Source organism: Polyodon spathula, chromosome 6, assembly GCF_017654505.1.
Source record: "Polyodon spathula isolate WHYD16114869_AA chromosome 6, ASM1765450v1, whole genome shotgun sequence".
Taxonomy (NCBI): Eukaryota; Metazoa; Chordata; class Actinopteri; order Acipenseriformes; family Polyodontidae; genus Polyodon; species Polyodon spathula.
Genome location: NC_054539.1, coordinates 76,093,415 through 76,120,396, shown reverse-complemented (window position 1 = coordinate 76,120,396; position 26,982 = coordinate 76,093,415). Strand labels below are relative to the sequence as shown.

The 26,982-nt window shown below is 40.8% G+C and overlaps 1 protein-coding gene across 6 annotated transcripts in view; it reads right to left on the bottom strand.

The window, feature by feature from the left end:
• LOC121317643 (T-lymphoma invasion and metastasis-inducing protein 2-like) overlaps window positions 1–26,982 on the bottom strand; it is a 113,312-nt gene that overhangs the window by 29,120 nt on the left and 57,210 nt on the right. For 2 of the 6 annotated variants that reach the window (XM_041253792.1, XM_041253794.1), the window contains 12 exons: window positions 26,011–26,428; window positions 24,998–25,170; window positions 24,134–24,358; window positions 19,975–20,160; window positions 18,848–18,988; window positions 15,570–15,626; window positions 12,231–12,398; window positions 9,221–9,325; window positions 7,661–7,739; window positions 6,978–7,067; window positions 5,487–5,696; window positions 3,494–3,597 (listed from right to left, as the gene is read on the bottom strand). In XM_041253792.1, coding sequence (XP_041109726.1) covers window positions 3,494–3,597; window positions 5,487–5,696; window positions 6,978–7,067; window positions 7,661–7,739; window positions 9,221–9,325; window positions 12,231–12,398; window positions 15,570–15,626; window positions 18,848–18,988; window positions 19,975–20,160; window positions 24,134–24,358; window positions 24,998–25,170; window positions 26,011–26,428 — 1,956 coding nt within the window. Of the gene's footprint in view, window positions 1–3,493; window positions 3,598–5,486; window positions 5,697–6,977; window positions 7,068–7,660; window positions 7,740–9,220; window positions 9,326–11,311; window positions 11,330–12,230; window positions 12,399–15,569; window positions 15,627–18,847; window positions 18,989–19,974; window positions 20,161–22,953; window positions 22,979–23,893; window positions 23,911–24,133; window positions 24,359–24,997; window positions 25,171–26,010; window positions 26,429–26,982 lie in introns of those variants that run through there. The other 4 variants (XM_041253793.1, XM_041253795.1, XM_041253796.1 and 1 more) reach the window with 4 other exon arrangements.

Below are 26,982 nucleotides of genomic sequence, written 5' to 3'. Positions count from 1 at the left end.
AATTCTAAAAGGCACTAGCATTTACATACTGGAAGCAAGTACTCTAAGTAAGTACTCTAAGCACAAGACATTTTCTTGACAATACTGTATCTTAAAGATTACTGATACATATAAATCATCTAATGTAATAAAAACTGATACATACCACTCCTTGGTAAAGCAAAGTCAATTCTTCCCGGTATCAGTACATGCTGGCAAAAACACGAACCAAAACCAAACTTTCTGCAGGTTTTATGGAAATAATCTTGCGCAGAATAAATATGGAAACTCTCAACTCTTCCACACTAATTATATTATGCACACCTCTCACTTCTATCATTCAATCATTTTCATCCAGCCAGAGTCTCTAAAGCAGGTCCTTTAACCCTCTGCTACACTGCACCCAACAGCTACTCCTCATTCATTAACAATCATTTTCATCCAGCCAGAGTCTCTAAAGCAGGTCCTTTAACCCTCTGCTACACTGCACCCAACAGCTACTCCTCATTCATTAACAATCATTTTCATCCAGCCAGAGTCTCTAAAGCAGGTCCTTTAACCCTCTGCTACACTGCACCCAACAGCTACTCCTCATTCATTAACAATCATTTTCATCCAGCCAGAGTCTCTAAAGCAGGTCCTTTAACCCTCTGCTACACTGCACCCAACAGCTACTCCTCATTCATTAACAATCATTTTCATCCAGCCAGAGTCTCTAAAGCAGGTCCTTTAACCCTCTGCTACACTGCACCCAACAGCTACTCCTCATTCATTAACAATCATTTTCATCCAGCCAGAGTCTCTAAAGCAGGTCCTTTAACCCTCTGCTATACTGCACCCAACAGCTACTCCTCATTCATTAACAATCATTTTCATCCAGCCAGAGTCTCTAAAGCAGGTCCTTTAACCCTCTGCTACACTGCACCCAACAGCTACTCCTCATTCATTAACAATCATTTTCATCCAGCCAGAGTCTCTAAAGCAGGTCCTTTAACCCTCTGCTACACTGCACCCAACAGCTACTCCTCATTCATTAACAATCATTTTCATCCAGCCAGAGTCTCTAAAGCAGGTCCTTTAACCCTCTGCTATACTGCACCCAACAGCTACTCCTCATTCATTAACAATCATTTTCATCCAGCCAGAGTCTCTAAAGCAGGTCCTTTAACCCTCTGCTATACTGCACCCAACAGCTACTCCTCATTCATTAACAATCATTTTCATCCAGCCAGAGTCTCTAAAGCAGGTCCTTTAACCCTCTGCTATACTGCACCCAACAGCTACTCCTCATTCATTAACAATCATTTTCATCCAGCCAGAGTCTCTAAAGCAGGTCCTTTAACCCTCTGCTACACTGCACCCAACAGCTACTCCTCATTCATTAACAATCATTTTCATCCAGCCAGAGTCTCTAAAGCAGGTCCTTTAACCCTCTGCTACACTGCACCCAACAGCTACTCCTCATTCATTAACAATCATTTTCATCCAGCCAGAGTCTCTAAAGCAGGTCCTTTAACCCTCTGCTACACTGCACCCAACAGCTACTCCTCATTCATTAACAATCATTTTCATCCAGCCAGAGTCTCTAAAGCAGGTCCTTTAACCCTCTGCTATACTGCACCCAACAGCTACTCCTCATTCATTAACAATCATTTTCATCCAGCCAGAGTCTCTAAAGCAGGTCCTTTAACCCTCTGCTATACTGCACCCAACAGCTACTCCTCATTCATTAACAATCATTTTCATCCAGCCAGAGTCTCTAAAGCAGGTCCTTTAACCCTCTGCTACACTGCACCCAACAGCTACTCCTCATTCATTAACAATCATTTTCATCCAGCCAGAGTCTCTAAAGCAGGTCCTTTAACCCTCTGCTATACTGCACCCAACAGCTACTCCTCATTCATTAACAATCATTTTCATCCAGCCAGAGTCTCTAAAGCAGGTCCTTTAACCCTCTGCTATACTGCACCCAACAGCTACTCCTCATTCATTAACAATCATTTTCATCCAGCCAGAGTCTCTAAAGCAGGTCCTTTAACCCTCTGCTATACTGCACCCAACAGCTACTCCTCATTCATTAACAATCATTTTCATCCAGCCAGAGTCTCTAAAGCAGGTCCTTTAACCCTCTGCTATACTGCACCCAACAGCTACTCCTCATTCATTAACAATCATTTTCATCCAGCCAGAGTCTCTAAAGCAGGTCCTTTAACCCTCTGCTATACTGCACCCAACAGCTACTCCTCATTCATTAACAATCATTTTCATCCAGCCAGAGTCTCTAAAGCAGGTCCTTTAACCCTCTGCTACACTGCACCCAACAGCTACTCCTCATTCATTAACAATCATTTTCATCCAGCCAGAGTCTCTAAAGCAGGTCCTTTAACCCTCTGCTATACTGCACCCAACAGCTACTCCTCATTCATTAACAATCATTTTCATCCAGCCAGAGTCTCTAAAGCAGGTCCTTTAACCCTCTGCTATACTGCACCCAACAGCTACTCCTCATTCATTAACAATCATTTTCATCCAGCCAGAGTCTCTAAAGCAGGTCCTTTAACCCTCTGCTACACTGCACCCAACAGCTACTCCTCATTCATTAACAATCATTTTCATCCAGCCAGAGTCTCTAAAGCAGGTCCTTTAACCCTCTGCTACACTGCACCCAACAGCTACTCCTCATTCATTAACAATCATTTTCATCCAGCCAGAGTCTCTAAAGCAGGTCCTTTAACCCTCTGCTATACTGCACCCAACAGCTACTCCTCATTCATTAACAATCATTTTCATCCAGCCAGAGTCTCTAAAGCAGGTCCTTTAACCCTCTGCTACACTGCACCCAACAGCTACTCCTCATTCATTAACAATCATTTTCATCCAGCCAGAGTCTCTAAAGCAGGTCCTTTAACCCTCTACTATACTGCACCCAACAGCTACTCCTCATTCATCACATAGTTCATCATGTTTTTGACACCACAACTGCACTCTTCACTGTACTCTTCTGGACTCAAGGCTCAGAACTGGAGGTGAAAATGATCAAAGATGTAAAGCAGCTTCCTGCCAGCTGAACTCGGGTTTCCTTAGATCCGTCCAATTTAAACCCCTAATTACAGCAAGATCAGTTCCAATGGGACCCCAGCTTGCACTGCACAGCTGACCTCTGGTGACATAGATGCACTGTGATCTTTACTAAACAGAATTAAGAATACAAAGCACATCCTACATGAAACAGGCACACACTGGTAGAAAGAACACACAACAGTTGTAAAAGATAAGAAATTGAATATCTCCTCAAGATTTTCCACCACCTACACTTTCAGCACATTATATATTAGTTTAGAAATGAACATTCCTTATCTTTATTTGTAACATGGCACATAAAACTGGTTGTAACTGAATTTTCATAGCTTTTAGTTTCTTTTTGAGTTTTCTGTCACATTATTTACTCCAAATAGCCAATAGGTGCTACAGACAGCACTGAGGAATCTAAATAGACTTGTAACACGTTCCTCACCTTTGGATGTTTTCCTGTCTTCTCTCTCCACAGCGGCAGCTCCAGGGAATCATCAGGAACGCTTCTTATAACACTGCTGGGTACATCAGAAACATCGGCAACATCTGGAATCCACAAAGCCTGTGATTAATAACCCTGTACAAACAGCTGTGTGCATGTCAATCTCAATCAATGGAAGAAATACAGGTCACAGGACCTATTCATGCTTTTCAAAGTGTCATTCCTAATCTATACTCGCAGTAGCAGGAACATTTGTGAACCAAAAGGGTTGAGCCTCTCAGTGTTTGACAAAGATGCGTGGAATCTGAGAAAGTGTTAATAATAATCATCATTTCAAAACAGTACTCTTTCGTAGTCACCAGCCCCCGAACGCTGAACTGTTATATCCTGTTTCCAGGCGTATTTAACACTGAAGCTCACCGCCCCTGAAATCACCAGACCGATCAAGTCACTATCGCTGCGAGAGAACCTGTGAAATATTCCTTCCTGCTGTAGTCACAGCTCGGTGTGTGCAGGGCTGAGCTCTTGCATGATATGACACTAACTGACAGTGCTGGAGTTTCAGACATGAAGACAGGAAGTATGCTGTACACATAGAGCAGACCCCAAGAGCATGTGTGGATTACTGTAGTCATTCAACAGGATGGTTCAATAGGCAACAAGTGGGCATGCAAGCTGTTTATGGTCATCCTCCTGAGTGAATTAAACACAGCACTCCTAGCATGTTGGACTATTCTGTTTGTATAACAAGCAGTTCGTGTTAATGGTTAGTTACAGGCCTCTTTTCAGTGTTTATAAAACATTACTGATATGCATCCTTGGTATTGTAAACTTGCTACACTAGATAATGTTACCGCATTCACAGAACTGACAATTTACAATAACCCCTTGTAGGAATTTTGTAATCATTGTTTATATTAGAACAAATTATTCTTTTCAACTGTTATTTTCTGCAACAGATAAAAATGAGGAGTTGGGTGGGGTATTTGAGCCAGGAATGTCAGGGGTCCCTTTATGAAGCAAAGGACTGTATTTGTGCTGGTTTAGCCGTGTTACCAGGTACAATAGATTTTTTGAATTTGTGTAATTTTGAACATACATGACGTCACTACAAGTGTTTGCGTTGAACGTTATAAAACTGCATTGAATGTATTTCTCGGTGCTCAGTTTTTGATCTCTGCTGTAGCCCAGAGCAGTAGTTCATTTAAAGTTGTTATTTTCTGAGATAATCAGTAAACATATATATGACTTGAATAATATTGTTCATCAGTTTTATTTTGCTCTACACCCTCCTGTACAGTGTGAGAGATACACTACTCTATTTGTATACAATCTGCAAACCCCTTGTATTTAAAACAACCACAAGCTATTTCTAGTCACACCATATGCTATGTCAGTAAACTACAGATACATAGGTATGGCATTTGCTCACTTTAAACAAATCCATTTATCTGTTTCCTGAACCACATCCTTAACACACTACTGAACAAATCACTAACGGTTGCAATAGTGAATTCCCCGGATAAATGTGTTTTTGTTTCTTTTGTTTTTGCCACAGCAGACCCCCATTACTGGGAATGACCGCTGAGCTCGCATCTGGTTTTACTGGGAATGACCGCTGAGCTCGCATCTGGTTTTACTGGGAATGACCGCTGAGCTCGCATCTGGTTTTACTGGGAATGACCGCTGAGCTCGTGTCTGGTTTTACTGGGAATGACCGCTGAGCTCGTGTCTGGTTTTAGTGGGAATGACCGCTGAGCTCACGTCTGGTTTTACTGGGAATGACTGCTGAGCTCGCGTCTGGTTTCACTGTCAGATTACATTGGAAAATGACAGCATATTATCAAGCAGTGATGATACTCTGTTTAGATTCTGTTGTGCAAACCATGTGCATGTTTTTGGTTGAGATGGCATGCTTTTTTGTTTTCATTGTGCAAGATGTGTAGATGTGACTGTAAAGTAAAACACTACTTAAACCTGTTGGTTTTCTTACCAGCTGATGCCTGCTTTGGATATTTGTCCAGAAACTCTTCCAGAAGCTCAGACTGGCTGGGAGGAGGTAACTGTGAAGGAAGGCCCAGCAGATCCCTCCTGAGGGTCAGCATCAGGCTCTGCTGGCTGAACAAGGGCTCCATGAGGCCAAGGTCAAGGGTTGACACTGTCTTCTCATTCACACAGAGGATCTCATCCCCCGCTCTCAACCCTGAAAGAAAAGAACAAAGGACAAACACGAACATAGCATGTTCAATTAACAGAAATTTATTGTCTGAGCGGTTAGTATAAACAAAATAAAGTAAAAAAAAAAAAAAAAAAGACGGCGTACAGACTAGTTTTTTTCCACACAAAAAGAAGCTGTTTGAGGGCTCCCGAGTGGCGCAGCCAGTAAAGGCGCTCCGTGCGGATGTGCCCTATAGCCTGGAGATGGAAAGTTCGAATCCAGTGACCCTCTGGTCTGGCCGGGCACCTGTGGGCTTGCCTGTAAGCTGCCCAGAGCTGCGTTGTCCTCTGACACTGTAGCTCTGGGTGGCTGCATGTTAAGTCTGCAGTGTGTAACGATGCAGGCAGCTAACGGCACACGCTTCAGAGGACAGCGTGTGCTCGTCTTCGCCGCTCCCTAGTCAGCGCAGAGGTGGTAGCGGTGAGCCGAGCCTAAAAATAATTGGACATGACTGAATGGGGAGAAAATAATACAAAATAATGATTGGAGACGACTAAATAAATTAAAAAAAAAAAAAAAAAAAGCAGCAGCAGCTGTTTGGTTTGATGCAGGGCGAACAGTTTATTTCTGTGCTTAAAAAAACAAAAACATCTGTGCTCCCTACAACAGTCTCCAGTGGTGGTATACAATGGACTTAATGTTAGCAGTAGATACAGCAATGCACGCAAGCACAATAATAACCCATGTGTATGCCTGTAATACGAAATCTCAAGTCCTTAGGCTGAAATTGTTATAGCTGCATTCCTGCACCCTTCATTGGAACTAAATTGAGCACAAATATGTTACTAACTAACTACAGAAAGAATTCAATAAACTGATACAGGCCTCTGGCAAGTCAGAGTGGTGGCGGAGAACTCAGCATTGTTATCACATGCATCAGATTGCTGTCATATTTACTAATCTTTCAATGGCACATGTACTCGTTATAATATAGCTAAATAAATAACCAAATCAAAATGAATAAATTAGCAATGCCAAAAAAGTTAAAACTACAAATACATGCTAACCACAAAAGGCAGTCTACCCTAGCACTAGAACCTTGCTGTATGGATTCTTTAGCATAATCAGCAGGAAGCCTTGTGTGAGTTGTTTCAAAGAAAAGGCAGTCAGCATGCATGCTGCTGAACAAGGCCGGACAGCCAGTTTCATCCAGGAGGAAGTGCAGCCTGAGAGAATGGCGCTCTATCCAGCAGGAAGTACATAACAAAACTGGAGAAGTAAAACAAATAAATAAAGAAACACCAACTATGAAAGCTTTGTACATACCTTCACAGTAAGCCACTCCATCTGGAAGCACTTCACTCACAAATATGCGGCTGTTTCGCTGCCCGTCAACGTGACCTGTTACTGCAAACCCTGTAATTAACGAAAGAGGCTCGTGATTCATCACTGAGGCTGGGAACCCACCTGGGAGAGACGAGACCAGAGAAACAGGCATTTCATTCACAGCAGCTGCTACCTGACAGTGTGTCCAAATGGCTTTAACCAAATAAGAGTACTGAGGCGGCTTCCTCACCCACACCTCTCCCTCTCCATCTCACAGAGCAGGGGTCAACACAGTGAGATACAACATCACAGTGAAGCAGAGACTGGCTTCCTGACCCACACCTCTCCCTCTCACAGTGCAGGGGTCAACACAGTGAGATACAACATCACAGTGCAGCAGAGACTGGCTTCCTGACCGACACCTCTCCCTCTCACAGTGCAGGGGTCAACACAGTGAGATACAACATCACAGTGCAGCAGAGACTGGCTTCCTGACCGACACCTCTCCCTCTCACAGTGCAGGGGTCAACACAGTGAGATACAACATCACAGTGCAGCAGAGACTGGCTTCCTGACCGACACCTCTCACTCTCCCTCTCCCTCTCATAGTGCAGGGGTCACACAGTGAAGCAGAAAACTGCTCCGACTTCCAGGTTTTTAAATTTCCATTTTCTGTAACTTACCAAAATCAACTGCAGTCCCGGTCCTTAACAGGTGCAAATGAAAAACATTCAAGGGAAAGACTTCTAATTCATCATAAAGGTGCAAATGAAAAACATTCAAGGGAAAGACTTCTAATTCATCATAAATCTGTAAAATAAAAAAAAAAAAAATATATACAACAATATATATATATATATATATATATATATATATATATATATATATATACAGCTCTGGAAAAAATTAAGAGACCACTGCAAAATTATCAGTTTCTCTGGTTTTACTATTTATAGGTATGTGTTTGGGTAAAATGAACATTTTTGTTTTATTCTATAAACTACTGACAACATTTCTCCCAAATTCCAAATAAAAATATTGTCATTTTGAGCATTTATTTGCAGAAAATGACAACTGGTCAAAATAACAAAAAAGATGCAGTGTTGTCAGACCTCGAATAATGCAAAGAAAATAAGTTCATATTCATTTTTAAACAACAAAATACTAATGTTTTAACTTAGGAAGAGTTCAGAAATCAATATTTGGTGGAATAACCCTGATTTTCAAGCACAGCATTCATGCGTCTTGGCATGCTCTCCACCAGTCTTTCACATTGATGTTGGGTGACTTTATGCCACTCCTGGTGCAAAAATTCAAGCAGCTTGGCTTTGTTTGATGGCTTGTGACCATCCATCTTCCCCTTGATCACATTCCAGAGGTTTTCAATGGGGTTCAGGTCTGGAGATTGGGCTGGCCATAACAGGGTCTTGATCTGGTGGTCCTTGATTGACCTGGCTGTGTGGCATGGAGCATTGTCCTGCTGGAAAAACCAATCCTCAGAGTTGGGGAACATTGTCGGAGCAGAAGAAGCAAGTTTTCTTCCAGGACAACCTTGTACTTGGCTTGATTCATGCGTCCTTCACAAAGACAAATCTGCCCGATTCCAGCCTTGCTGAAGCACCCCCAGATGAGTCCAATTTTCAGCTTTGCCCAACACCTGGTCGTCTAATGGTTAGACGGAGACCTGGAGAGGCCTACAAGTCACAGTGTCTCGCACCCACTGTGAAATGTGGTGGAGGATCGGTGATGATCTGGGGGTGCTTCAGCAAGGCTGGAATCGGGCAGCTTTGTTATGAAGCAAGCCAAGTACAAGGTTGTCCTAGAAGAAAACTTGCTTCCTTCTGCTCTGACAAATAAATGCTCTAAATGACAATATTTTTATTTGGAATTTGGGAGAAATGTTGTCAGTAGTTTATAGAATAAAACAAAAATGTTCATTTTACCCAAACACATACCTATAAATAGTAAAACCAGAGAAACTGATAATTTTGCAGTGGTCTCTTAATTTTTTCCAGAGCTGTGTGTATATATATATATATATATATATATATATATATATATATATATATATATATATATATATATATATATTATAAAAAGCACTCTTCATACAGCAATCAATCTGTTTCATGTATAGCACCTTTCCTACATGTGTTTACAGTAGGTGTGACTACTCGATCAGCGTCCAAACAACAGACTGCAGATCACCAAACAATCCAATTTCGTAATCAAGCTTTTATTACCAGTCCTAGCAAGCACTCGCTGGAGGCTGGCGTGCTGAACTCCACATTGCCTCCCACTGTTCTTCTAAGATGCAGACAGTACTGGGTTGGGTCCAACAGCTTCTTCTAGAAACACAATATTGCACTTGGTCAGGTTCCTGTCTCCTTGTACACTACCACAAATGACAGCGCAACTACCACACATACTCTACAGTGCAACTATATTCTACAGTGCAACTACCATACATACTCTACAGTGCAACTATACTCTACAATGCAACTACCATACATACTCTACAGTGCAACTATATTCTACAGTGCAACTACCATACATACTCTACAGTGCAACTATACTCTACAATGCAACTACCATACATACTCTACACTGCAACTATACTCTACAGTGCAACTAGCACAAATATTCTACAGTGCAACTATACTCTATACTGCAACTACCACAGATACTCTATACTGCAACTGTACTCTACACTGCAACTACACTCTGCAGTACAACTACCATACATACTATACACTGCAAACGTACTCTACACTGCAACTGCCACACATGAACGTGCAACTTTACACTGCAACTACCATACATACTCTATACTGCAACTACCACACATATTCTACAGTGCAACTATACTCTACACTGCAACTACCATGCATACTCTATACTTCAACTACCACACATACTCTACACTGAAACTATACTCTACAGTACAACTACCATCCATACTCTACAGTGCAACTATACAGTGCAACTACCATACATACTATACAGTGCAACTACCACACATACTCTACAGTGCAACTATACTCTCCAGTACAACTACCACACATTCTATACAGTGCAATTATACTCTACAGTGCAACTACCATACATACTCTACAGTGGAACTATACCCTACACTGCAACTATACTCTACATTGCAGCTACCATACATACTCTTTATTGCAACTACCACACATATTCTACACTGCAACTACCACACATACTCTACAGTGCAACTATACCCTACAGTGCAACTACTACACATATTCTACAGTGCAACTATACTCTGCAGTACAACTACCATACATAATCTACACTGCAATTATACTCTACAGTACAACTACCATACACAATCTACACTGCAATTATACTCTACACTGCAACTACCATACATACTCTATACTTCAATTACCACACATACTCTACACTGCAAGTATACTTTGCAGTACAACTACCATACATAATCTACACTGCAACTATACTCTACAGTACAACTACCATACATAATCTACAGTGCAACTATACACTGCAACTATCACACATACTCTACAGTGCAACTATACTCTGCAGTACAACTACCATACATACTCTACAGTGCAACTATACTCTACAGTAAAACTACCACACATATTCTACAGTACAACTATACTCTGCAGTACAACTACTATATACTCTACACTGCAACTACCACACATACTCTACACTGCAACTACCACATATATGCTAAAGCACCTACAGCTGGTACTTCATGTAGAAGGTTCTGCTACTGTGGAAACTGAACTGAAAGACACAACAGGTGCTGTGTGTATCTATGAGAATACATTGTTCTGTTTAAAGAACTTGCAGTGCAATATTCAGTTATTAAATATTTCTAAAATGCTTCTAAATAGAAAGCGTACTTTACAATTGTGTTTTAGTAACCATTCACAATAAGAAGACAAAACTACAGTATATCTTCTGCTTTAATCAATTAGACAGAGCTACAGTATATCTTCTGCATTTGAATGTAGTTCTACATACGCTTTTTACCAGCTCAGTTTATATTCCTTATCACATGATGCACTGAGCTGAGGGAACACAAAAACACTTTGTGGTTTGGTTTCAGGAGACTGGGTTTCAGGCCACTGCATGGCACATGAAGGGAGACTGGGTTTATTACAGCAAAGTTGACTCAAACTAGGTGTCCTGGAACCAGGCTTCAAGCTACTGTTCCTGTGAGAGTGGCTTTGTGTTCCCTCTGGTTTAGGCTGTTTGCGTTTAGTTCTCTGTGAAAGTATTCTATTTAAAAATGAACAGTTTTACCATAAAAGACAATGCTGATAATTACTGAAACTCACCAGCAGAAAGAATACAGAAGGAGCAGCAAAGAAGCAGGTAAGATGGAAAGGAAACAAATCAGCTTAAAAAGATCACCAAAGATGGAAAGATGAAAGTGAAACAAAGACAGGAGAGAAAAAAAAAACTAAATTAAAAGTGATATTCTTATATAGCCATTGGTGTCCTAAATTAATAAAACAAGAAAAAACTAATAAAATCAACAATAAAAAAAGGGGGGGGAAAGTACATTTATAAAATGGTAGCATTCACTCACAGAGCAGAAGAAAGGGTACAATGATTCTCTGATGTGGTTAATTGGGACCGTTTCAGCAAATCGAAGACAGTAAACAACAATATTCGATAGTAAATATCAACATAGTAAATATCATCATAGTAAATATCAATATAGTAAATGCACTTTGCCAGTTAAAAAGCCTTCAATTGTGGTCCTTTCAGTTTTTTGCAATTCGTAAATTATATTGGGCTCTCCTTTAATCTCCAGTATCAATTAATTAACCCCAATAACATTCTCTCCTCTGACTGTCACAACAGCAACATAATACTGTGTCTGTTTGTAAGGGTTGTTTTAATAATGCTATTTTCATAATCAACGCTGCGCCCAGCTAACAAAAGAAAAAAACTAAACATATTCGAATAAAAGATCACATTTTCTAAATTAATTTCAATAAATACTCATATTTAACAGCTAAAAACAAGAAGCTTAAATATATATTTTTTTTTTAACCTGTTGGTCCTTGCCTTTTACTATTTTAGATTAGCTTCAGTTTACTGCTAATAGGGTGTGCAGATTTCCCTAAAATAATTAATTTCAAAGAACATTCTCACTTACCACAGTATGTCCAAAATGAAATAAATAAAACTCAAAAAAAAAATGCAGCAGAGAAGGGTAAAGACTGTTCCAAAACTCTCCACACCCACCTTGCACACCAAGTTCAGCACATCTTCAACCCTAAGATCCTGATGAACGGTTACAGTTACTCCCTGGGTGTCAGGTAAATACACATGGGCCAAAGTGTCAAAACAGCTTTCCCACTGACTGCCTTCAGGTGGTGCTGCTGAGTAGATGTTAGCTGTGCCATCAATTCTCTGTTATTAGGAAGAGCAAGATGACAAAGAAGTTAGTCAGCAGCCAAAACAGTCATTTTTAAAACAAAAAGGGGTAGAGGTAAAGCACACAAAATATGTATTTAAACATCTTGAGGTACACAATGGATTGAGCGGGTGTTCAAACAGGTTCTTCTTAAAATCCATTTGAGAGTCACTCAAGCACCAAGAGGAGGAAACTGACAATTCGGATGAGCAGATCCAACCTGCCAGTACATTTTAAACCTGTTTTGTGCACCTCGTTTTAAAAATAAGCAAGTTAGAATTATTTTGTATTTGTGGGACAAAGTGGCAACTTTTAAGGCAACTCTTTTTGATGACACTTGAACAATCTCTATCTGACCTACTGGAGAAAATTGCTTGAGAACATCCCTTACGATGAGCTGCTTGAGAAAGCGCCTGAAAGTTGTCCAGCGTTACACGGGATTTATGATTTGAGAAAGTGCCTGAAAGTTGTCCAGCGTTACACAGGATTTATGATTTGAGAAAGCACATGAAAGTTGTCCAGCGTTACACAGGATTTATGATTTGAGAAAGCACATGAAAGTTGTCCAGCGTTACACAGGATTTATGATTTGAGAAAGTGCCTGAAAGTTGTCCAGCGTTACACAGGATTTATGATTTGAGAAAGCACATGAAAGTTGTCTAGCGTTACACAGGATTTATGATTTGGTGGGGTGGGGTGGGGTGGGGTGGGGTGGGGTGGGGGGGGGGGGCTTGTTCAACAACATCTCTCTGGTCTTGGAGTGGGGAGATAGAAGGGTTAGGGTTAACAATACAAGGAAGGGGGTGAGGGGTTTAAGGGAGACCCCCAACCCAACTTTTAAAGAGCAGCTCAGTAACAATAGCAGCCTGTGCTGCATCAATGTGGACTCTGAACAATGAGGAATGAATGAATGACTGGCCAGATGGTCTGAGTGCAACTCAACAAGTCTGATTCGTGCCCTCTGACCGGATCAAAGAGACAAGGGGCTTTGTATTAAAAATGTTGACGCAAGGGTCATTTTATTAGAATAAGACAAAGAAGAGAGACAGAAAGCACAAGAAGCCATCATACCCAGAGTCCTGCTGTGGTGTGACTCCAGAAACCTAAAACCTGCCAACATAAAGACTAGCTAGCCAGGTGCAATTATGGAAAGCACACAAAGAAAGTTTGTTTGTAAGAGACTGTATTCAATAACAGTTCTGTTTCCAAAGATCCTGTTTGTCTGAGCTATACAGGACACTTATTTTGCCTTCCACACTGTTGTGTAACCCTTGTTCCCATTCATTGTATGATGTGGAAAGTTCTGCTCCTGACTATTACAAGGCTGCATCTCTCTCATATACTGGAGTACATTCATTCATTGCCACAAATCATTTATCTGTAATACTGAAGTACATTCATTCATTGCCACAAGTTGTAACAGCCCTTCCATTTTTCCAGCAGAATTTGCCAAGAGTTTTAGCCTGTCATCATGTGCAATGCCACGACGCCCGGGTCTTCTTTAAACCAATACATTACTTCATATCTTCCTTACTGTGCATCAAAAGATGACTTTGAGGTGGTAGTCTCCACCCAATGTCTAATGGTCACTTATTTTCAGAAGACACTCATAATGGCTACATTATTATTTTAAAATATGCAACAACCTCTTTTAAAAACCTACAGCTATGGCCAAATGTTCGTCAAGAGAGATGAACTCTCATCTCAACAAAAACGCAAAGAATAAACTTGTATTATGTTCAGTACTAACTAGGATTATGTTCACTTACTGTAGACAATCTGTTCACTTTTTAGACTAAATCAAAACGGCTTGGCAGAAAACCCATTCTGAACATGTGCCCTTGGACAGCAACTAAGGATTTGTGAACTCATGCAACCAAATCCTTGCAGAATAAAGGCTTGCCTCCGTGCCTAGCATTGGCAGCTTATGAAAGTGCCTCTGCACAAGGCTGGGCTGCTGTTATTGCAGAGCTCTGTCAACAAACACCCCACCTGCTATCACAGCTGCTCAGAGATTAATCCCAGCTATTACAAGCCTGTCTGCATGAAAACCTGCTCCTAAAAACACACTCCCCAGAGTGAGGACACGCTCTCCTGCAGGTCAGTGTGTTTGTTAATCTGGTGAGGGACCGTGCAGCTGCTTTTCTGAATATTTCCAGACCTGACTTCCAGTATACATGGTTCTTCTACAGTTTAGAATCCACTGCAGATACATGCATCCTATTACTGCCTTTAAGCAAATCAATAACCTCATTTTTTTAGTCTTACTGTTACAGTGCGTCACTGTGATAAAAGCTTTTACTTGGGTTTTATTTATAAAGAATTAGTAATGCAATGTACTCCAAAAACATTTATGAATACACAGCTTTGTGTCTATTAGCTCAATATGGTAACTTCAGTAGCACTGAAACAGGAGGCTAAACTTCCAATGAGAACACTGCTGTAACACATCCTATCTATTGAAAGAGTCTATTGTGCCAATAGACTCAACAGTAATGGGAGTTGTCTTACTTGTCACACAGTAAATTGCATAGTAAATCAAAGCAGAGAAGTTATACTGTACAGTGCTTCAAAAAGGACAATACTTGTTCTGATTACAGTGACAGGAAAAGTTTGGGTCACCAAGCATGGCTGGCCTCGGCAAAACACTGGAGTCAGTTTAATGGATGTCAGGCTCTGCCACACTGTTGTGCAGGTCAAGGAAACAGGTCATGGAAACAGGTTTTCAGCAGCTAATTTGCTATTGAACATTTTTAGCCACCACATTTAAAACTTAAGATAAAAGTTTGTTTGGTATCTTAGGAAGTAACAAAGTGAGATAATTCCATCAAACTAATCTGTGCTTTAAAGCATGCCTCCTTGCATTCTGAGATCTGGCTAACACTAGTGTTTGGAATATGTTCTGTTGTAGTGCCAAACTACAGAAACCACCTGCAACCATGAAGCTCAAAATCCTTGCTTTGATGCCACATTAATCTTCTAAACAGACTCTGCAAGACTCGCAGAAGCTTAAACTGGCACAGTACCCAGAATCCACTATGCTTTTTCAGGCTCCTCTCCTGCAGGCATGCAATCCAATTAGAGACTGAAAACCAGTCAGAATAAAGCCTGCTTTATTTGTAAAACCAGTACAGATTTTTAGAAAAAGACAACAAATGAAATCTCACCTCACAACTGCTTGGGTTCAAAGGAATGTGGGTTATTTGGCCATTGCTTTCAAAAATCTGGAAGAAAATTAAATAAACAAACAAACAAATAAATAAATAAATAAATAAACTGCAGAGTGCAACAGTGCTATAAATAAGACTGAACCTCATGCTTTGATCCTATTTGAAATAAGGACTAGTCTAGGGATGCTCAAATGATATCTTGCAGCGTGCATGTAAGAACTTCTCCTGTCTAGTAAGCGTTTAGTTCTTTCCAGACTCACAGCTCTGTCTGTCTTCTTGCAGCGTGCATGTAAGAACTTCCCCTGTCTAGTAAGCGTTTAGTTCTTTCCAGACTCACAGCTCCGTCTGTCTTCTTGCAGCGTTCATGTAAGAACTTCCCCTGTCTAATAAGCGTTTAGTTCTTTCCACTCACAGCTCTGTCTGTCTTCTTGCAGCGTGCATGTAAGAACTTCCCCTGTCTAGTAAGCGTTTAGTTCTTTCCAGACTCACAGCTCTGTCTGTCTTCTTGCAGCGTGCATGTAAGAACTTCCCCTGTCTAGTAAGCGTTTAGTTCTTTCCAGACTCACAGCTCCGTCTGTCTTCTTGCAGCGTTCATGTAAGAACTTCCCCTGTAAGCGTTTAACTCACAGCTCTGTCTGTCTTCTTGCAGCGTCATGTAAGAACTTCCCCTGTCTAGTAAGCGTTTAGTTCTTTCCACTCACAACTCTGTCTGTCTTCTTGCAGCGTGCATGTAAGAACTTCCCCTGTCTAGTAAGCGTTTAGTTCTTTCCAGACTCACAGCTCCGTCTGTCTTCTTGCAGCGTGCATGTAAGAACTTCCTCTGTCTAGTAAGCGTTTAGTTCTTTCCAGACTCACAGCTCCGTCTGTCTTCTTGCAGCGTGCATGTAAGAACTTCCCCTGTCTAGTAAGCGTTTAGTTCTTTCCAGACTCACAGCTCTGTCTGTCTTCTTGCAGCGTGCATGTAAGAACTTCCCCTGTCTAGTAAGCGTTTAGTTCTTTCCAGACTCACAGCTCTGTCTGTCTTATTGTAGTTGATTTAGCACGGGTACAGTGAGATCCAACTAGGCATGCCCTGAGCAAATCAGAGGCCCGAGCAACTGTGAAAAACAAGGGATACCTTCACTTTGTATACAAAATACATCTAAAAGTTTTGGAGCAAGACAGATGGTCAGCTTATTCCTCCTACTGAATTACTTTGGAACAGAGTGAACAACCTTTGCAAATGCCAGTCAGCTGAGCAATGAGTTTGAGAAAATCCAGGTGAAAAAAAGTGTTACGCCTGTTAAAGTCACCCCCCTTAGTTTAATACAATAACATCATTTTCATTTAGGCGTTTATGTTTGTTCAATAGGAAATGGATCACTTTGTTAAACATAAAGAAAAAAAGCCTTAACAGACTGAATACGTCTGAATACGTCTGAATAAAACTGGATTTTCAACATTGAGGGAATCAGGTCAAAATAACTGTCATGCAACGGCTGGTTCACTGTGCTGCCAACTCCTAATGAAACTGAACTCTGGATAGCATTGAATTGAAACCAGACAATATAAAAAACAACAGATATGTACGTCATCAATGGACAGTATAATTAACACTAGTCATTGTGCAGGAAAGAAAAGGATGTGTGATAATACATTACACCTGATATTAAATTGGTTTAACATCAATTTTAATAGCTGTATTAAGACTACTTCAAGATCTGGTAACAGATGTTATACCAAAAATGCATTTCTTAACCCAGAGATGGAAATAAGACTCTCACTGCAGAGCAGTCTGAAAGATTTCTGGTTTTACTAGGCATTTAATAAGACTCTCACTGCACAGCAGTCTGATATATTCCTGGTTTTATTATGAGTTTAATAAGACTCTCATTGCACAGCAGTCTGATATATTCCTGGTTTTAGTAGGAGTTTAATAAGACTCTCACTGCAGAGCAGTCTGATATATTCCTGGTTTTACTAGGAGTTTAATAAGACTCTCACTGCACAGCAGTCTGATATATTCCTGGTTTTAGTATGAGTTTAATAAGACTCTCATTGCATAGCAGTCTGATAGATTCCTGGTTTTACTAGGAGTTTAATAAGACTCTCATTGCACAGCAGTCTGAAAGATTCCTGGTTTTACTAGGAGTTTAATAAGACTCTCATTGCACAGCAGTCTGATATATTCCTGGTTTTACTAGGAGTTTAATAAGACTCTCATTGCATAGCAGTCTGAAATATTCCTGGTTTTACTAGGAGTTTAATAAGACTCTCATTGCATAGCAGTCTGAAAGATTCCTGGTTTTACTAGGAGTTTAATAAGACTCTCATTGCACAGCAGTCTGATATATTCCTGGTTTTACTAGGAGTTTAATAAGACTCTCATTGCACAGCAGTCTGATATATTCCTGGTTTTACTAGGAGTTTAATAAGACTCTCATTGCACAGCAGTCTGATATATTCCTGGTTTTACTAGGAGTTTAATAAGACTCTCATTGCACAGCAGTCTGATATATTCCTGGTTTTATTATGAGTTTAATAAGACTCTCATTGCACAGCAGTCTGATATATTCCTGGTTTTACTATGAGTTTAATAAGACTCTCATTGCATAGCAGTTTGATCCATTCCTGGTTTTACTATGAGTTTAATAAGACTCTCATTGCATAGCAGTCTGATATATTCCTGGTTTTATTATGAGTTTAATAAGACTCTCATTGCACAGCAGTCTGATATATTCCTGGTTTTATTATGAGTTTAATAAGACTCTCATTGCACAGCCTGATATATTCCTGGTTTTATTATGAGTTTAATAAGTTACTCTCATTGCAGTGAGCAGTTTGATCCATTCCTGGTTTTATTATGAGTTTAATAAGACTCTCATTGCACAGCAGTCTGATATATTCCTGGTTTTACTATGAGTTTAATAAGACTCTCATTGCACAGCAGTCTGATATATTCCTGGTTTTATTATGAGTTTAATAAGACTCTCACTGCACAGCAGTCTGATATATTCCTGGTTTTATTATGAGTTTAATAAGACACACCTATCTGAGCTTGTTACCTCTACACTGTGGCTAATCAAGCTTATAGTAAAACCTGGAATGGGTGAAACTTTATATGCAATGTGAGTCCTATTTCCATCCCTATAAATCATTGGTTGATAATTTAAAAACTGATTTCCAAAACCCTAGCTCTGAAGATACAATGGCTGTGTAAGAAAGGGGCTAGCACAGTGAAAGGGTATGTGCATTGATACAAACTGCAGTGTAGAAACGGTATCGCAGTAGTTTACCTGGGACACAGAAGCCCTCTTTTCCTTTCCTCGTTTGGCCAGACTGTCCAGCCCTTTGAGAGAGGAGAACAGCCCCTTCTTACCCCTCATTGTCTGAGACAGGGAGCGCTTCCTCAGGGTAGCTTCATCTCTGGAGCAGATCTAAATGTGAAGCACACAAGCTAGCTGTTTACACATACTGCATAACGTTTACATGTGTGAGAGCAACCTTACACGTAAGCTGGTGTATAAAGGGTTTGGGGCCAGTAGTAAGGTAGAGTTCTTATGAATGGGAGTTTTATATCAATTACATTTTCTGTTAATTGAACCAAACTACACACTGAATACAAAAAGATCAATAGTTATTAAACATATGTAGGGCTTAACGTTTTCAGGTTTTATTTTTGATACATGACATCCCTTTAAAGTAATTTGAGACGACTCTGTTTCCTAATTAACCTCAGAAAAAGCTGTCCATTACAAAACAGTGCCTGTGTTTTTACATTCCTATCTTGACTGCACCAGATTCTGTTTCGCTTCATTTTTATTTCACACAGACGTGACAAATGAGGTTAATCGCTGATCCTAATTGCATTTCGCTCCTGCAGTCCCCAGTTCACTGTTGTGCTTTTTCTGTTTTCACTCGTTTCACAGAGCTGTCCTGACGGACTTTCTTTTCAGCATAAAATACAGTCTGGGATGAACAATGATAACAAGTCTAGCATTTACAATCTCCTTGATTTGTAGCAAAGGAAAAATAATCTTAAACCCAATCTTTCATTAGCAGTGTTCTCTTTATTAAGATGCAGAGACAGCTTAACAACGACTAATTCACATTTAACGGGAGGTACACATTTAGAAATTAAAAATTGGACAGTTCCAGCCCTAAACATAAGAAGTCTGAATATACTGCAGGCACCAGTGTATTTATGGAAACAGCTGTGCTTGTATTAGTATAATTTGAATGTCAATGTTCTTTTTTTACTGATTGTTTTTGTAGCCTATTATTACAATTCACATTCTCTGATTGAATTGATTAAAACCCTACTTATAACTTGACGTACCGCCAGTTGTACTACCTTATATTAAAATTGCTGAAACTGTGCACATCTCTACTGACATGCCAGTTACCTTTATGTGATTCTTACCAAAGCATGGAAGGAGGACACTGAAAAGATGCCCAGCCTGCTGAGAGCCAGTTTGGAAGGGCGGCTGGCCGCTGCGAGGAGGCTCTTGGGGTTGGGCAGCTCTGCTCCTTGCAGACTGGCCAAGTAGCAGCGCATCCGGAACAAATCCACGTTGAACTTCTCCAGGTTCTGCTCCCACTGCTGGATCTGTTTGAGGAAAGGTGCAAACAAGAACCGTCTCAAATGTCTGCATGGGTCAAGAGTGAATTAAAACACAGCACTGTGTGTATTAAACACCATGTGACTGACACAACAACACAGAACTGTGTATTAAACACCATGTGACTGACACAGCACAGCATTGTGTGTATTAAACACCATGTGACTGACACAGCACAGCATTGTGTGTATTGAACACCATGTGACTGACACAGAACAGCATTGTGTGTATTGAACACCATGTGACTGACACAACAACACAGCATTGTGTGTATTGAACACCATGTGACTGACACAACAACACAGCACTGTGTGTATTAAACACCATGTGACTGACACAACAACACAGCATTGTGTGTATTAAACACCATGTGACTGACACAACAACACAGCATTGTGTGTATTAAACACCATGTGACTGACACAACAACACAGCATTGTGTGTATGTGACTGACACAACAACACAGCATTGTGTGTATTAAACACCATGTGACTGACACAACAACACAGCATTGTGTGTATTAAACACCATGTGACTGACACAACAACACAGCATTGTGTGTATTAAACACCATGTGGCTGACAAAACAACACAACATTTTGTGTATTAAACACCATGTGACTGACACAGCACAGCACTGTGTGTATTAGATACAATGTGACTGACACAACAACACAGCATTGTGTGTATTAAACACCATGTGACTGACACAGCACAGCACTGTGTATTAAACACCATGTGTCTGACACAACAACACAGCACTGTGTATTAAACACCATGTGACTGACACAGCACAAGCATGTGTATTAAACACCATGTGTCTGACACAACAACACAGCACTGTGTATTAAACACCATGTGACTGACACAACACAGCATTGTGTGTATTGAACACCATGTGACTGACACAACAACACAGCATTGTGTGTATTAAACACCATGTGACTGACATAACAACACAGCACTGTGTGTATTGAACACCATGTGACTGACACAACAACACAACATTTTGTGTATTAAATACCATGTGACTGACACAGCACAGCACTGTGTGTATTAGACACAATGTGACTGACAGCACAGCACAAAGAATGCCATTTACTAAAGGTAGATGGGTAAATAAAATGTTCAAAATCATTATTCCGAGAGACACTGAAAATGCCATGCAGTACTGTAGTGCACCATATGCCATTTGTTGTTAAATGCCTTACAACATACAAAACCGTGAATGCCTAAAGTCATAGGTTTTAAACTGTTTATTCACAGCATTTAGAAACTGTCCTTGATATGTAACGAAATGTTCAACAAACACTGCATTTCCCACTTTATGATGCCACTGATCACACTTACAGTAATATGGAACTTCAGGGTTAAAAAGGCTCAGTGCAATTATATTGTAACCACATTGTATTTTGCCACCCAAATGCAGGTATATTAACTGAAAGAACACTGGCAATCACAGCGTCAGACTAATAGCACTTCAAGCAGGAGTTCCAGGGAACTCCACAGGGTTCTGAAAGCAGCCACAGAGAAGTCTGGAATCAATTTGAGTCTCTGGAAGAGTACAAGCTGTTCTTTTTTCTGCAGCTCCATTAGCTCTCTTCAAGGATGCGTAATGCATGTTTGAGATGCTACAAGAACACTTAAAAACATGCTACATCACATTTCTCTGATGAGAAGGCACTTAGTTGAAAGGGTTTTTCTTCTTGACTTTATTCATTTTTGCTCCTACAGGAGTTCTGTGTTAAGCCCACCGAACAGTGTGCAATATAAAAGCATTTATAATCCAATATTGTATTTTGCTCATTCTGTACATTTCTTACTAGCAGACTATCCCTGTAACAAATGATACACTGGTACCATGTGCACTTTTCTTAGTGTTTCCTTCCAAGACATTTGTCGAGCTGAACGTTTGTCGACATTTGTCGATGCATTTCAGCCTCACTCAGGTGCTGCATATAGCACCCATCTGCACAATGCTACTGGATCACATTGTTTTGAGTGTTTAATTGACTATCAAGTACAGGGGAGTCTCTCAATATGGACAGAGGGAGGAGGGGGGTGAAAGCATTTCATCTCTCAACATGGACATGGGGAAGAGGTGTGAAAGCGTTTCATCTCTCAACACGGACAGGGGGAGGAGGTATGTGAAAGCGTTTCATCTCTCAACATGGACAGGAAGAGGCTGCTTTGCTTCCAGTGAAGGCCTGCATCGTGTACAAAGATGTGCAACAACTCATTTTCAACAACACAAGTAAAAATAATCATACAAGTCATGCACAGAAAGAAGTTCAAAGTGAAAGTGAGAAAAGGGGCAGAGCCAGCAGAAATACCTTTACTCTTATTTCGCCAAACTGTCAATTAATTTTGTAAAGGGACCGTTGACGTCAGAGCACATCGTGGACAATCTGGCTCGGACACTTGCAGAAGAATGGAGCTTGAGGCAAATCCCTGATTTCATCTGGTTTTGTCTTCGGTCTCAAATGCTTTGAAAGCTGATCATCTTGGAGTAAAGGCCAGAGATATCTGGAATCCAAGCCGAATGCATCGTGTGGTGACAGTGTGCCTCCTGGACATGCACTCCTAGGGCTGACCTTACTCGGTTCTGGGAGATGCAGCAGACTTGCACTTGGAAAGTTTATACACTGCACACTGATGACACATGCACACTATGGGCTGGTTCGTGCTTCTGAATGTGACACGTCAGGCGCATACAGCTATAAAAGCTGTGAAGCTTCACTCCGACCATGCAGCAAATGTTGAAATTTTTCAACATTACCTGATCCTGTGTGATTTCGCAGACTGGCTGATTGCTAAACAACGGCTGTAGATACAAGATACGAAACGCTGCTTTAGTCAATATGAAAACAGAACATAAGGCTGTTTAGTTTTTAAAGCCTTATAAACAAAAAAATCCTGGAGTTTGTGTGTTTAGAGGGTTGCTAAATATTAATACAGCATCACCAAACGAATCATTTATTCTCATGGAAGTCAAAAATGGATGAGCCCCGCTACTAACAACATGCCATTACTGTACTTGAAACACACACGGTGTGGTATGATAGATATTTATTAAAACACATTTACACTGTGCTACAGTATGTGGAGTGATACTGTGATGAAAGGGAGATGTGTGCTGTCAGGTTTACAATGTGGAGTGATACTGTGATGAAAGGGAGATGTGTGCTGTCAGGTTTACAATGTGGAGTGATACTGTGATGAAAGGGAGATGTGTGCTGTCAGGTTTACAATGTGGAGTGATACTGTGATGAAAGGGAGATGTGTGCTGTCAGGTTTACAATGTGGAGTGACACTGTGATGAAAGGGAGATGTGTGCTGTCAGGTTTACAATGTGGAGTGATACTGTGATGAAAGGGAGATGTGTGCTGTCAGGTTTACAATGTGGAGTGACACTGTGATGAAAGGGAGATGTGTGCTGTCAGGTTTACAATGTGGAGTGACACTGTGATGAAAGGGAGATGTGTGCTGTCAGGTTTACAATGTGGAGTGACACTGTGATGAAAGGGAGATGTGTGCTGTCAGGTTTACAATGTGGAGTGACACTGTGATGAAAGGGAGATGTGTGCTGTCAGGTTTACAATGTGGAGTGATACTGTGATGAAAGGGAGATGTGTGCTGTCAGGTTTACAATGTGGAGTGATACTGTGATGAAAAGGTGATCTGTGCTGCCAGGCTTACATTCTCCTCATGTGTCATACCTGGTTCTCAATGGCTTTCCATTCTCCTCATGTTTCATACCTGGTTCTCAATGGCTTTCCATTCTCCTCATGTTTCATACCTGGTTCTCAATGGCTTTCCATTCTCCTCATGCTTCATACCTGGTTCTCAATGGCTTTCCATTCTCCTCATGTTTCATACCTGGTTCTCAATGGCTTTCCATTCTCCTCATGCTTCATACCTGGTTCTCAATGGCTTTTCATTCTCCTCATGTTTCGTACCTGGTTCTCAATGGCTTTCCTGTTCTTGGGGTCCCTCACAGTGGCGAGCTGCAGCTCTCCCATCTTTCTCATCTTGCTGTCCATGTCAATCTTCTGGACGAGGCTCCTCGTCTGGCTCCTCAACAATCGCACCGTTTCCTCTTTTCCTTGTTTCTTTGCAAACAATGAGGCGCTGGCGGAATGAATCGCAGTCACCCAGTTTTCCATGTCTGTTTGGCTTGTAGCCTACCAGACAGACATAGAAAAGTAGACACTTAGTTTGCACATAAAACCGAGACAATGTTTACTATCTATTTTTATTTGGTTCTAAATCTTATGTGACTCAACCGCTATATCGAATCAATGACACAATTAATAAAATAAAGACAATTCAATAGCTTTAACAAGGCACAACTTGTGTTGCTAAACAGAGCTCAAAACACATAGGTGTTGACATAAGGACTGGACTCAGCTTCTATTTTGAAGAAGGGAAACTATGTCAGCCCTAATGCTTTCGGAATGCCGAAGAAGGAATGCAAAAGTATCAACTAAACTCTCCGTTCCAAGAGGCTGCATCAGACTGGCATATGATCTTTACAGTGAGGACAGGCCTGTACTTGGATGGGGGAGCCTACAAGAAAAGACATGTTCTGTAAAAAAGTGCTTTTAGTGGCTTAGTGGGGGCCAATTCTCAGAGCTCAACTTTAACAAACTTCAACACTGCAATATAAAGCGCTGTTGACTAGAACATGTGGTACATTTTGAAATGGATGCGTTATCCTGTGGAAAAAAACAGCTTAGAATACAATTGTCGAGCGTGACTTTAGGCTGACAAGCAAGTGCTTCAGCAAGTACTGGGAAGCGAACAAAAGAGAAAGTTAAAACCTGAAAGAGGTAGGCATCTCCGAAGGCATTGCTAAAGCAGAAGACGTTCTCTTTCTTCGGGTGCTCAGGAACAGACTGCACTATGCTGTCTTCAGCAAAGAGGGCGTAGCACGGGGAAAAGTCTTGCTCCATAGAATTCTTCCCATAGGTTTCATAAAACAGCAAGGTGCAGCCTGAATGACGAGAGAAGCATGCAGTGAGGGTCTCTGGGCATGCCAAACAGGAAGGAATTCCTAAGCAAGTAAATGGCACATGTTTTTCCCCTAAAAAAAGGTAGTATAATTAATCAAAATAAATACTCACCAACTCAGCTAAAACAACCAAAGCAGACATGATCAGTTATAATATAATAAGCAGAATATTCCTCTATAATTACTATATTCATCAATACAGAACAGGAGAAACACATGAAATCCAGTACTGTAGTACACCTGCTAGCATGGCCATCAAATGCATTACACAACAAACTGAAACCCTTAAAACAACACTGCTGATTTTTTGTTAGAAATGAGTGATCTGCATTCTTCGTGATGAGTACATGTATTATTTGTTGGGTCTATGAACCTTACCAAATAATTTAACACAGGGCTTTGCTATTTTGTCCTAAAGATTGGATTAAAACAGTTCTCAGTTTAACTATTGGAAGTAAAAAGTTACATTTCTTTTTTGTAAGACTAATTACCACCTAATTAGGTCATTGCAATCTAATGCAGTGCTTCCTGTAATAACATGTATTTATCAGGGCACTCAGGCAGCTGTCATAACTGTTGAAATCACACTTACTGTATAGTATTAGACATTCTTATAGCCTAGCAGGAACTTGAAGACAGTGAGAAAGGCTGTCAAAATGTTTCTGAAATAATTTCTTTAAATATTACTACATATTCTTAAATTAAGTTTTGTGCACATTAAAATTTGAAAACAAATGTCCAATGTGTTGAATGAGTGAGGGAGTTTGGGAGACAGTCAGGGTGAACATGGTCATTGATTCTCGTCCTTTGTTTAAAGCTTACCTTTCAGAGTCACCCAGTACTGCTTCCACTTACGCCGCGGGGCCAGCTCCAGCTTTTTATCCTTGTGCAGAGTGACGAGGGGCTTGAAGAAGAGCCAGCCGGCTTTGCGCACCACCCCCTGCTCCTTCTGGAAGAGCAGGTCCAGCTGCTCCCGGGAGCCCAGAGACTCGCTGCTCGTCTCCGTCTCCGTCTCGCTGCCGCAGCGCCCCGTCTCCAGCTCCCTCATGAAGTTCTCGTAGATGTTTTGCCGCAGGGCGTCGCTGTGAAGGGCGTGGCTGGACTCGCTGCGCGGTGGCAGGGCGTGGCCTGAGCTGGGGGGCCACAGCAAGCTGGACACCTGGGAGGGAGAGCTGGTGTCTGTAGTGAAGCCATCAATCCCACTGTCAAAGCACTCGCTCGCCTGCTTACACTTCGGCTCCTGGAAACAGGTTTCGTTGATTTAGTCAGACCAAACAAAAACTACACAGCACAGTACGGGTTTGAATCTGGTATGAACACGTTATTGAAATACTAGACAGAATTATAAGACTATAATTAATTTAGTCTTCAGTAAAACGTTGCATCAAACATTCTAATGCAATTTTCTCATTAATGCTATGAAACTGAACCAAGATCTAAAGCCTGACAGAGCAAATAACACTTCCCTGTGTCTCCAGCAACTTCAAAAGAATCGCTTTGATCAAGTCAAACAACAAAAACATCCACTCTTCCTTACTGCACATGAAACACAAAAGACAACCAACCTGTGATTCAGACAGACAATGAAACTGTTTCATGTTAAAACTGCTTACAAATGCACCACAATCTTTTTTTTTTCCAGTAACCCCTTCCGGTTTGCCATTTCCCAAACCAGCAAAACACCAACCCAAATATTAAATCAGGGTTAAAGCAAGAAGGGCAGAGCAGCACCTGTCCATCCCCACACAAACAAACCAGCAAATCAACAGAGCTGTTGGCTTAATCCAAAGCACA